Source organism: Dendropsophus ebraccatus, chromosome 9, assembly GCF_027789765.1.
Source record: "Dendropsophus ebraccatus isolate aDenEbr1 chromosome 9, aDenEbr1.pat, whole genome shotgun sequence".
Taxonomy (NCBI): domain Eukaryota; kingdom Metazoa; phylum Chordata; class Amphibia; order Anura; family Hylidae; genus Dendropsophus; species Dendropsophus ebraccatus.
In genome coordinates, this window is record NC_091462.1 from 31,122,156 (window position 1) to 31,135,355 (window position 13,200).

The window sequence follows — 13,200 nt, forward strand, 5'->3', positions numbered from 1 at the left end:
TGCAAATCATGGCAGAAGTGTAGCCAGGAGACAGTACACCACTGAAAGTATAAGTCTTTTTGGGTGGTCATGGGCCCCCCAGGAGCTCAGGGCCCCGGGCTGCCGCCCAAAACGCCCCTATTATAATCCACTACTGATCATAGTACTACCCCTCTCATCCTCCTGCTCCTCCATCATCATACTACTACCCCTTCATCCTCCTGCTCCTCCATCATCATACTACTACCCCCTCTTCCTCCTGCTCCTCCATCATATTACTACCCATCCATCATCCTCTTACCCCATCATACTACTACCCCTTCATCCTCCTGCCCCTCCATCATATTACTACCCTTCCATCATCATAGTAGTACCCTTCTCATCCTTTTGCCCCTCATCAGCATACCAGTACCTCCCTTATCATTCTCCAGCCCCTCCATCTGTATTTAAAACAAAAAACAACTATACTTACCTCACCTGTATGGTTCCTCTAGTGCCCCAGCGACTCCTCTCCCTGCTCTGCTTGAGTAAGATCTCAAACGCTGGAAGGGGGTGGGGCTTTCCGCAGTGGGGGCGGAGTTTCCCGGGACTACCCAGGACATGGTTTTGCCAGGGCTGTCTCTTCAGAGTCAGGCAGACCCGGCAAAACCATGTATTTATCCTGCTGCAGCTGGGGGCCCACTGAGGACAGGCAGCATCATCCTATGGCTGTCTGGGGGCCTCACCTGCTGGACAGGCAGTGGGAGTGAGAGTGGGGGAGGGGCCCACCGCAGGATCCTCCGGTGGCCCAGTCCGACACTGTGCACTCATCAGCCGTAATGAATAGAATGCTGTAAATGACCGTGATTTATAATGCACATCGCTTTTATATCCTACAGCTGGAGGCTCAGCCTAAATATGAAGACAACCTCTACATGTATCTCTACTTTGTCATCTTCATCATATTTGGCTCCTTTTTCACCCTGAACCTGTTTATTGGTGTCATCATTGACAACTTCAACCAACAGAAAAAGAAGATAAGTATTATATTATAACAGCCTATGGCTATGTTCCCACTTCAGAAACTTATCGGGCGAAGGTGGACGTCTCGTCATATTGACATCCACCTTTGCCAGATCTGTTCCCGAAGTGGGAACATAGCCTATGGCTGTATCTTAGAGAAGAGCGAACCTGCCGAGGTTCGGGTTCGTATGAACCTGAACTCTCGCCTTCTGATTCCCGCTGTCTGCCCGCTCCGTGGAAAGGGTGGATACAGCCAGAGGACCGCCTGGAAAACTGGGATACAGCCTATGGCTATAGCTGTATCCCAGTTTTCCAGGTGGTCCTCCGGCTGTATCCACTCTCTCCACAGAGCGGGCAGACAGCGGCAGTCAGAAGCCGAGAGTTCAGGTTCATACGAACCCGAACCTCGGCAGGTTCGCTCATCTCTACTGTATCCTTGTTTTCCCAGACTCCCTTGGGTTGCAGCAAACTTCTTCAGCCACCGGTATTCAAATGCCAAATGATCGGACTCTTTAGTCTTTAGTAATCTTTAGTAGCTGGCAGACATTTTGAGAAAGTTTTTGAGTTGCTGAATTGATATAAAGGAATTGATATAAAGGAAAACGACTTTTGCACAGTTCCTTATGCCATGTGATACCAAGGATTACTGTGCTAACAGAACATATAAAGGCTCCTGTGAATGCCACAGCTGTGCCCAGGGGCAGTACACGGTACACACAGTCCCTTTAGCTCTGTACTATTACAGAAACAATATATCCCTCCAAAAGAAATCAGGAACATGTGGAGATATAGTAGGGCCCCATACGCTTTTATAAGTACGTTTTTCTGAGCAATAGCAGCTGATAGCAAGGAATCTCAGCAGTGGGAACCCACTTGGAGACTTGGGCAACTCCTTTAAAAGGAATGTATTGCCTAGATTTTTATTTTTATACTATTCCCAGCTACATATAAAAAATGCTAGGATGCAGAAATTAAAGCAAATCTGTATTCACCCACACCCCCCCCCCAAACCACAGGTACTGTAGCTGACATCAAGACCTTTCCCTTTCAAATAGCTTCTGGTGATGTCTTTGGGGTAAAACAAAAACACTATTTTAATCTGTAGGACAGTATCAAAGAGACATGGCCTAGAGTGTCCATGCCCTAGGTCTGCGACACCTCCCAAGTCTTCCTCCCTGCCCTCCTTATCTTTAGTGATACCCCTGGACATTTCCTCTCCGCCACTGTGAAAATAATTGCGAGAAGAAGAGGCAAGGGCGCACTGACGCGGGTTGGCTCTTTGCTCTAGGCAAATGTCTTGTCCTGCCCCGGGGCGTCGCACCTGAGAGGCGTTGCAGGCCTAGTGCACGGATGCTTTGGACTAGGGGTTAAGGGGGAATAAAGATTTGCTTTAATTATGTTATGGAATTCATGATTCTGAAATATGAATGTAATATTTTATATTTACAAGGTTATAACCATTTTTTTTTTTATTTCTTTACTTTGGAGGTCAGGATATCTTCATGACAGAAGAACAGAAAAAATACTATAATGCAATGAAGAAACTGGGGTCTAAAAAGCCACAAAAGCCTATTCCGAGACCACCGGTAAGATGATCATAATGTAGAAATATTACACTTACTAAAAGGGGTTTCTGGGAGTGGGAAATATATGGCCTATTCTCAGGACATTACAGTGATGGGGGTCTAATGTCTAGCATAGTGCTGTACATTGGGAAGCAGCTGTGCCTGATATTACAGGTCAGTCCCATGCACTTAGATAAGACTAAGGCCCTTATTACACGGAACGATTATTGTTCGAAAAATTGTTAGATTGTTCGTATTTGAACAATAATCGTTTAGTGTAATAGCAGACAATCATTAAACGACCAACGAGAGTTTGGACCTATTTTTATCATCGATTGTTTGCAAATCGTTTGCATGGAATAAGATGTTGCTCGGTCGTTCATAGTAGCGGCGAATGCAATAGTGACGACAAGACGACCGCAAGAACGATCATAAGTAACGATCATCGCTCCGTGTAATTGGGCAAACGATTACAGGTCATTCGCAATAGCGGCCGTTTGAGATCCTTTATCGTTAATCGTTGATTGTTGAAAAATCGCTTTGTGTAATAGTACCCTAAGATGCAGAGGGCTGCGGTACCAGACACTGCCACTACAAAACGTTATTATACTACCCCTACAGCCACAGCGCCACTGCTGACCATGACCCTCTGGTCTCCTGTATCTCCTGGGTTCCTGTGTCATCACGACCCAATGGGAATTACCTGCTCAGCCAGTCAGTGACTGCAAAGGTGTCCCGCCTCAGTCACTGCTTGGCCAAATGGGGATGTGATGTCACAGGACCATGAGATACAACAGACCGGCGGGGGACTGTTAGCAGTGGTGCTGCCCTGCCGGGGTCACCAGGACAGGTTAGTGTCACTCATTATGTCCTTACCTTCTTTTAAGTTTAGCCACAGTTCTCCTTTAAAGGAATTTTCCAGGCAAAATGGGCTGATGTGCCATCCACAGGATTACTCATTGTGGCGGGACCCCTCTCTGAATCCCGTGTCCTTAAGGGGTTAAAGGTTTTTATATTCGTATAAACATCACATTATAATGTCAGAATGTAACACTAATAGGAATAAGTGATAACGTACCTCTTACTTTATATTATAAGAATATTACGGGTAATCTGTGAGCGTTAATATTCTTTAGTTGAAGGGGCATTATATTACTATATTGTTTTCTATAGTTGTATCCAGAGATCTTTGGATTCTTATTTTTATTTGAATTGTTCTCTATTTTATACTTTTCCTCTTTCTTATTCCTACTTTAATGTTTTGTTTTTTTCTAGAATAAATATCAAGGCTTCGTGTTTGACCTAGTGACAAGGCAGGCGTTTGACATCACCATCATGATCCTTATTTGCCTTAACATGGTAACAATGATGATTGAAACAGACGAACAAAGTATCGAGATGGAGAACTACTTGTACTGGATCAACATGGTCTTCATTGTCCTGTTTACTACTGAATTTGTCCTAAAACTGGTTTCTCTTCGTCATTATTACTTCACCATTGGATGGAACATTTTTGATTTTGTTGTTGTTATTCTTTCCATTGTAGGTAAGAATTCTTTGATTATTAAGAACATAAAATTAGTATCACAGACCCTTATTTTTGTGCAAAGTTTAAAGGAACATTCCAGAAAAAAAATTATGCAAATCTAGTGAAATCCCAAAAGGGTGGATCATGACACATCTTAAGGAGTGTATCTTTAAATAAGCATTCCATGACCTAGGCTGTATTCCTGTTTTCCAGGTGGGACTCAACTGTCTCCACCTTCCCCATGGAAGGGAAGGCAGTGGGAGTCAAATGCCGATGGTTCAGGTTCGTACGAACCCGAACCTTGGCCTGCTTCGTTCATCTCTACATATAATGCACACTCACCATCACTATTCCTGCAGTATCATCTGTTTCATCCAAGCTCTCCTGCATCCACACATTTTATTACTGTATCTAAGTAATGTATTCTCTGATCAACCACCATCTTGACTGATTATAAACTGCATTTTCTCCCATTCAAATCTCCTAGTAATCCTATAATGCATCAGCACAGCATTACAGTGAATTAATTGTCATCTCTTTATATCTCTTAATAAGATAAGAAACCATAACTAAACAGTCAGAGCGGATGGCCTGTCGTCAGATCCATATAACTTTGTGAAAGAAGCTGTATGATCCTCATCTGTAAATCTAATAGTAGGAGTTTCTGTCGCCACACTCCTGGAGAACTTGTAGAGCAGTACATTCAGCTTCATTTAGGAAGTTCTGACTGAGATGGTGAGCCTAGAAACACATGTAATTTCCAGGGGGTCACCATGAGATCATATGACCCATTTAGCAGAAAGGTTTCTTTTTAGATAAAAAGGAACAACTAAGTGAGGTGATACTAGCTGAATTATAGATATTGGTTCCCTAGCTGCATAATTAATTATTAATCAATTAAGTATTTGATTTCTCTAATGGCCAAACATAACTTTTTATTGGAAAAAATGCTAGATGTCTGGATTTTGTTGTTACATACTTGTCATAGCACCCCCTGGTGTTCTTTTCATTCCCTCTTAAAAGGTCCATCTAAGGGTCTTTTTACACTGTGTACTTCAATGTCTTAGTTATATATCAGGGGGTCATGACACCTCCAACTAATATGATGTACAGTATGCTTTGCAATGCCAGAAGAAACAAGTAGTTAAAGAGGTTTTCCCAAGAGGTCAGAATATATTAAATGAATACTCAACTGCCCAATCCATTTCTGTGTCACTAGAAAGGGCAGCACTGACACACCAGCAGCAGGTGAGTATGTGTTTTTATTTTTATTTTGACAGGACCTTGACCCCTTCTGGGTAAATCTCCTCAGAGTAGTTGTCAACTTTTGAATGTGCCATTCAGAAAACATCCCTGCAGTAGCGGATCATAATAGGTGCTTTTCGGGCGTTAGCCCGGGGCCCTGAGCTCCTGGGGGGCCCATGACCTCCCAGACTTATACTTTCAGTGGTGTATTGTCTCCTGGCTACAATTCCACCATGATTTGCAAACAATTACTGCTTTTTTACTTCAATCAGGTAATCATGACATTATCTATCCTGTAGTATGAACACCACACTAGTAGGTGTTATTAGGTAATAGTTACAGTGAGGTGGGGGGCCCAGGCTTGGTGAACAGCCCGGGGCCTATGGTGAAGTTAATCCGCCCCTGCATCCCTGGGTCAATAAATCATATCAGTTCTATGGTTTTCCCTTTTTTCTTAGGGCTCTGTAATGTGCTGTTCCTGTTCTTCCTACCAGAAATATATGACTCAACTGAGTGTCACCAGTTGGGGGATTTTCCCTACACTATATGGCCTGTCAACTTTCATTAGATAATGCCTGGACACACCCCCAACTGGTAACACCCAGTTGGCTATTTAGCCATTTATTTCTGGTAATGACAGAGGAACGGCACATCACAAAGCTAAATGAAAAGGGGTTCTAGAATTATTATTTAATGAGAAAAACAAATATTTAGTAAAACAAACACTGGTCCTTTTTATCAGTACAACTGGCTTGACGTTCTATATTCTCATTGCTCTTATAGATATAACCTAAAACATGGCCTAGAACAATGTCTAGACATAGTAGATGCCCACTTGTGTAGTCAGGTCTCTGTGCGATCTGTTCTTTTACTTTCCCAAAAGTGGACTTTTAACAAATGGGCTGGATCTCCCCTGACTGTAGGATCTATAGTTTAAAAAAAGTTTTGTATGGTCAGATCAGCAAATAGAACTACTGTTAAATTTAGTGGGAGCTAAAATTTGTTGCTTCCAATAATGGGTTATAAGAAAGTGGCGCTGCAGTGAAGGACTTTCTAGAGAGTAAAAAAAGAACCTCTATGATGAGCCCCTTAATGTGAATGAATCAGCTGTTGGACAGGATACTGGTTTTACAGTTGGTCTTCTGTTCTTCCCTACAAAGTCAATGGTAGTGAGCTCACCGGATACTCCTCCAGCCCAGCCCATGTGCTTAAACGAGCCCAAGGTTCAACCCACAAGTAATGCAAAGATTGTTTCCAGTACGAGGCAAAGCTTCGTATCCAAAGGTTTTATGGCAAATCTATTAAACCATTAGGAATAATTTTATTCCTGATGATTTAATGGATTTGCAATAAAACTTTCGGATATGAAGCTTTGCCTCGCTCTGCGGTGCTGGACACAATCTTTGCATTTCTGTTCTTCCCTGGTATAAATGCAAGGTTTTTTTTTTTAGACTCATGAATTACGATTATTAATACACAAAATGACAATTTAGGGCACAAAAAGGTTACATGTCAAACTATAATACCACCTTTAATGTTAATGTTCCTTATTTTTTGCAGGTATGTTTCTGGCGGACATGATTGAAAATTATTTTGTTTCTCCAACGCTATTCAGAGTCATAAGACTTGCAAGGATTGGAAGAATTTTGCGTCTCATAAAAGGAGCAAAGGGAATCCGTACTCTGCTTTTTGCACTGATGATGTCACTTCCTGCTTTATTCAATATTGGTCTTCTGCTCTTCTTAGTCATGTTCATTTACGCCATCTTTGGAATGTCCAATTTTGCTTATGTCAAGAAAGAAGCTGGAATCGATGATATGTTTAATTTTGAAACTTTTGGCAACAGTATGATTTGCCTATTCCAGATTACGACTTCAGCTGGGTGGGACGGTCTGTTGGCACCGATTCTTAACAGTGGAGCACCAGACTGCGACCCAAATGCTGAACATCCAGGGAGTTCTGTCAGAGGTGATTGTGGTAACCCCTCTGTTGGGATCTTCTTCTTTGTAAGTTATATCATCATATCATTTTTAGTGGTGGTAAATATGTACATTGCTGTCATTTTGGAAAACTTTAGTGTTGCTACTGAGGAAAGTGCGGAGCCTCTAGGAGAGGATGACTTTGAGATGTTCTATGAAGTTTGGGAAAAGTTTGATCCAGACGCAACACAATTTATTCAGTACAGTAAATTAACTGATTTTGCTGATGCACTGGATCCACCTCTTCGTATACCAAAACCAAACAAAGTTCAGCTTATAGCGATGGATCTTCCCATGGTAAGCGGTGACAGAATTCACTGCCTTGACATCTTGTTTGCCTTTACAAAGCGAGTATTGGGTGAAGGAGATGAGATGGATAACCTCCGAGCTCCAATGGAAGAAAGGTTTATGGCCTCCAACCCTTCGAAAGTCTCTTATGAACCAATTACATCTACGTTACGGAGAAAACAAGAGGAGCTGTCTGCTTTTATTATTCAACGTTGTTTCCGGCAATATCTTTTAAGAAAAACAATTAAAAAAGCTTCATATATGTATAAAAAAGATAAACTGAAAGAAGCAAATAGCTTACCTATTAAAGAAGACATGGTTATTGATAAGCTTAATGGGAACTCAACCACTGAGAAGACAGACATGACGCCCTCTACGACATCACCTCCGTCTTACGATAGTGTAACAAAGCCCGAGAAGGAAAAACATGAAAAAGACAAAGCAGAAAAAGAGGACAAAAGCAAAGATGCCAGGGAGAATAAAAAATAAAACTGCACATTTTTTTTCATTTGTGTGACAAATTGTTTACAACCTGTGAAGATGACCCATCTGTGTCAACAGGACTCCTTTGGGAGATCTATGCCAAACTGACAGTTCTTGCGTATATGTACTTAAGGTCAGTGCCTATAATAAGACAGTGACCTCTTGTCAAGAGATGGTGTATCAAGCTTGACTGGTGGTTACTGCTTAAATACCAGTTGACACTTACTCTGGAAGCCACCAGAGGCTTCTCGGCCTGTTGGGACCAGTCAAGGGAATGCAAACCTATACTGTTTGTGTGTTTCACATAAAACACTGTAGTACAATAATTGTGTCCACTGTTTGCATTTTCAGTTACCATACCGCCATCTGTTTACAGAACTTGTGTTAGTGATTTCATCTTTTCTTTTCTTTTTTTAATTTAATTTGTAGACCATTTATTTATATATGTGACTATTTTTGTAACTGGGTTTTACAGTATGCTGGGGATAGAGTAAAATCTTTAAGGAAATTATTCTAAGTCTAAGGAAAAAATACAGATGACCACACACTGTACACGTGAAAAAGTCATTCACACCAACTCAACGGCACGAGTAGGAAACAAGCAGGCACACCTAGGTTATTTCTTAATAGTCACACCAATATAGGTTAGGATAGAAGATTGTCTAAGACTATCCATTCCATCCACGACTGTCAGAAGAAGTCACCGTGAGATGAGACAATGCGTGTCCCAACAAAAATCAACTTGTAGATGGTAGTAGTCCAATTCTAGAGTCATTTCGATGCACAGGGTTTGAGGAACCACCAAGCTTTTCGATCTGTATCTGTTAAAGGTTCTAGATCATGTTGTTCGAGATTATTTGAAATAAAAATATGGAACGACAAAACTAGAGATGACTACTGTTATATAGTGGTTGGGGGTATAAAGGGGAAACGTAAATGGAGTCAATAGATCAAAAATATTGAAGGCTGTGAAAAAGATGTGAGATATATAAAGTGGACAGAAACGTTTAACGAAGACGATGTCTTTCGCTATAAATATATTATTTCTAGAGGGAAATTTTATTGAATTTTATTTAAAAAATACACATTCATGTGCTATATAGCAATGTAGGGAGTGTGGTGAGTAGATGGGAGGATAATATAAATATATATAAAGTTTTTGTATTATATAAAAAAAGAAGAAAAAGTTTAAAATGGAAAACACTAGACTATAGCAAGTCATTGAAGATGAAGCATAATCTCAAAAGTATCAGAAAGTTAAAGGCTTTTCTATGACCCATAATGTGCCTGAGACATCCCAAGCCTTTTGTAATACGGAATCCTATTAGGTGGGTTTTGCCAAAGGACAGAAACGCCTATTGTGCTTGCTCAATGTGTCTGTCTGCCCGTACGTACTGAACATACAGACTTCTCCCACTTAAAGCACAACATCATTCAGTTTGAAAGTGTTCCATAGTGGAATGTATGACAAAAAAAATATTAAGGGAAAAAAACATATCTCCCTATGAGGAGCACCATTCTCAATTTGTAAAGAAAACAAAAAAAAAGTGGGTGTAACAGTATTGGGCCCATCCATTGGGATGGTTGGACAGCACCGATTTGCAAAACCCTCTTTATACAAAATAAACGTCTTGTTTTTGGATCCAGATTCTAAGAACGGCCAATGTGTACTTCACCCGCCAATGTGTAATGACGAGTTAGAGGTTAGACTGACGTTCTATCACTCAAAGAAGTTTTCCACACAGATGCTTTCATGACACTCAAGAAGGTGTATCATTTATTCTTTTCACTGGTGAAACCAAGTTAACCAATAAATGGGCGTCTTCCCTGAATGATTGTAATTATTTTCGACACCTTAAGTCATGCAAAAGAAACTGTAGCTTCGTTGATGACAAACTAGCTGTGTTACACTGTTGCCAAAACCAGTTGTGTACTGTCTTAACAATTCTGTGTTACGAAAAAAAAAGTGATAGTACCTTAAAATGTTAATGTAGACTCGGTCTTTTGAGAAATGCAAGTGTTTTTTGATAATATATTAACAAACTGTCTTGAATGTACATTGTAGATAAATCAGCAATTGTATTCCACTTAGCATGTCACTGTATGGGACTTGTTCAAAGTATATTCCATACAAAGTGTCTTAATTCTATCTTTTTGCTCTGATACAGTGTACATGATATGGACAGATGCTACATTCATTTTAACACAGGGACCCCATTTGTCATATTTTACATTTTATTTAATATTATTATTTATTTATTTTATTTTTTTAAATCTCTGAAAATCTTTAACTGGAACTTTCTGTGGCATTTTCTAAAGGTTCATTATTTCAGCGAATAGTTTCAATTAAATAAAGAAATATGTATTGGCTACTTTAATAATATTTTGGTTATGTTACCTAATTTTGAAGACTTTATTTTTTTTGTGGGGGGAGGTTCTTTCCATTGAGGGTTAGTTGGGTTGGGTGAAGGAAAATGTTACAAAGATCATATAAGGATAAACAGTCAATGAAAATAGGAGTATACGTATTCTTTTAAATACTACTCAGGATTCATAGCATATTTAAAGGGGTACTCTAGTATCTGAAAATTGTATTCAAATTAAACTTTCACCCCAAGATATATAACCTTCTAATATAGTGTTATCACTGATTAGTATTGGCTTCAGCGGCTTTTCTCTGCTACACCACTGACAGGAGATGGAATATAGACGCACTAAAAAATTTGTACTAACCCAAACTCCTCCCTCTCTCATGACAACACATCATCCTCTGATGTCACAAGAAGCCTGGCTGAATCTTGTCTTCCACCTCTCTAACTCACCATCTCTGACCAGCCCCTCCAGCCAACTTCTGAGCAGAGAAGGAGTAAAAGAAGCAGGTGTTGCAAATTCACTGATGCAATAGTCTGCAACAGGTTTGGGCGGAGAACTGGCCAGAGTGCTGGGGGAGGGGAGTAGGCAGGGTGGGAGGGCTGCAGAGGGAAAGCAATGCATTCTGGAACTTGTAGTAAAGAGCAACTGCTCAACCAGGAAGTTCAAACAAAATTACAAACAAAGGCCCCAGAAGAAATAGATTTTTGGTGGTTTCAGAACTGGGGTAGACAGGTAAGCGATGTTATATGCTTTTGCTGCATGCTTATCTTTTTACCTAATGTCGGAGTACCCCTTTAACGGCACATATAGAAAAATTGATTGTATATGCCGCACTCTTTTTACGTCTAAGATATGCCTATACAAACTGCTTCTGAATAAAGAAGGACATTGTCGTAAATAGTAATTGTATTAATGCACTGTACTCCTACTTTCATTGAAAGTTCATATATAAATGGTGATCATTGTGGCGTTGATGTCTGGAAGACAATGTCCCAGATCCACCATTGCAATCTAAAAATTCACATCTTACATGTCTTGAACCACATTTGTCATACGTTTAAGAAACTTTTTTGACACTTTTCCACTGGGTTTGACAAAAAGGGCATGACATTGTCCAATGGGCCATGACCTGGTTGTGGCATAATTTTGCCAAATGATTCTGGTATAAAGTAGGCCAAATGGTAGTTGATCTGAATTTAGCCTTGACCATCTTCTAATACAAAAAAGGTATCAATAAGCCTGACTAAGATTTAACATTAGAAAGTATTAATATTTCTGGGTCAATTCTAAGGGACTGGTGGACTTGAAGATCATGTATGGTACATTCCCCGGGTTTCGGTCTGTTATAAATATAAAATATCTCTATACAGTGATAGTGATTCCTCAACCCACCTTTCATTCAGTTGGTCGTACTAAGGCTTTCTACAACCTTTGGGTTGTACATAGTGGTACCCGACTGTACCCCACTGTACCACCATATGCCTCTTATTTTATCAGTAGGCGCCAAGGGTTTATTGTTGGATTCCATATGTATCAAAAGAAAAGTTGTGGCATGCTTTACTAGATGCCATATTAGGAGCACACACTGCCTATGGCTGTATCCATGTTTTCCAGGCAGTTGTCAGCTGCTTCCACCTTCTCCAGGCAGCACAATTCAAATGCTGATCATTCTCATTGGAGGGAACCCAAACTTTCGTCAAATTCGCTCATCTCTAGTGTACAGCGGTGCCCAGTAAGCACTAAAGAGATTGGAGAGCTCATTGAAGCTCTATGGCCCCTACTCTCCCTATGACATATGCCAATGACTATATCCATGTTTTCCACATAGCCTTAGGGCTTTATCCAAGTTCAGCAGCCACCGCTAATCAAATGCCGAAAGTTCGGGTTCGGATCGACTCGAGCATGCTCTAGGTTCCCTCATCTCTAGTATAGACACCACTCCATTGACTGTTGCAGGTCTGATGGAAATAGTAGGGCAATATCAACATTCAGTACAGGGTACTTTATACCAATGATGACTCTGGTGATTGATATGGGGGGGGGGACATGACTGGTTATGTTAGGGTCCCGGATCACTCCCTTTTTGACAGTACCTTAATCAACCATAATTTTATGAAAAAAGTAGAAAATTTGATCTGTAACATTCATAGGAGTCATATAATACAAGGTAACATATTTCTTAAATATTTTTTGTTACTTATACAACATACACATTTCAGACCTGAAAGTTCCACTTCTAACAATGTTAATGTACAGGAATAGTAAAATATAATTGTACAATTCTATAGATTTCCATTTTTTTTTACTATACAATCAGCATTACATTATCTCCATTAAAGTGAGAATTCCTAGTTAGCTCGGCTTTCTATGACTTCTATATAAGTGTCAATGCCACCAAATATTAAACCACTGATGGATTGTTCTCGCCTGTAAGAAGCTTCTAGGAATTTCGCAGTTTGCTGACTGTGGTTCTTATTCTGCGTTGAATTTTTTAAAAGAAAAATTGAATTCAGTCAATTGAAAAAAAATCTTAAATTTAAATATTTAATGAATTTTTTTTAAAATTTCTAAGTAGATAAAGTCTAAAATATAACGTTATTGAAAGTGTTAAAACTGTCGCCTTGGGATTGATAAGATTTTAAGGCAGCCATTGACTATAAGAGGCCATCTATATACTTCCTGGGGAAGAACGCAGAGCAAACAGGACACAAAGTGGAGCACTCTTTGGTATTATTCCCATAATACACAATTTGGTAGA

General features: G+C 40.0%; 1 protein-coding gene across 2 annotated transcripts in view; it reads left to right on the forward strand.

Moving 5' to 3' along the window:
- LOC138800816 (sodium channel protein type 2 subunit alpha-like) overlaps positions 1-10,397 on the forward strand; it is a 180,589-nt gene extending 170,192 nt beyond the window's left edge. For both annotated transcript variants that reach the window (XM_069982869.1, XM_069982868.1), the window contains 4 exons: positions 858-995; positions 2,463-2,567; positions 3,822-4,092; positions 6,880-10,397. In XM_069982869.1, the coding sequence (XP_069838970.1) occupies positions 858-995; positions 2,463-2,567; positions 3,822-4,092; positions 6,880-8,075 (1,710 nt within the window). In that variant the 3' untranslated portion in view covers positions 8,076-10,397. The remainder of the gene's footprint in view (positions 1-857; positions 996-2,462; positions 2,568-3,821; positions 4,093-6,879) is intronic.
- Positions 10,398-13,200: the final 2,803 nt, after the last annotated feature.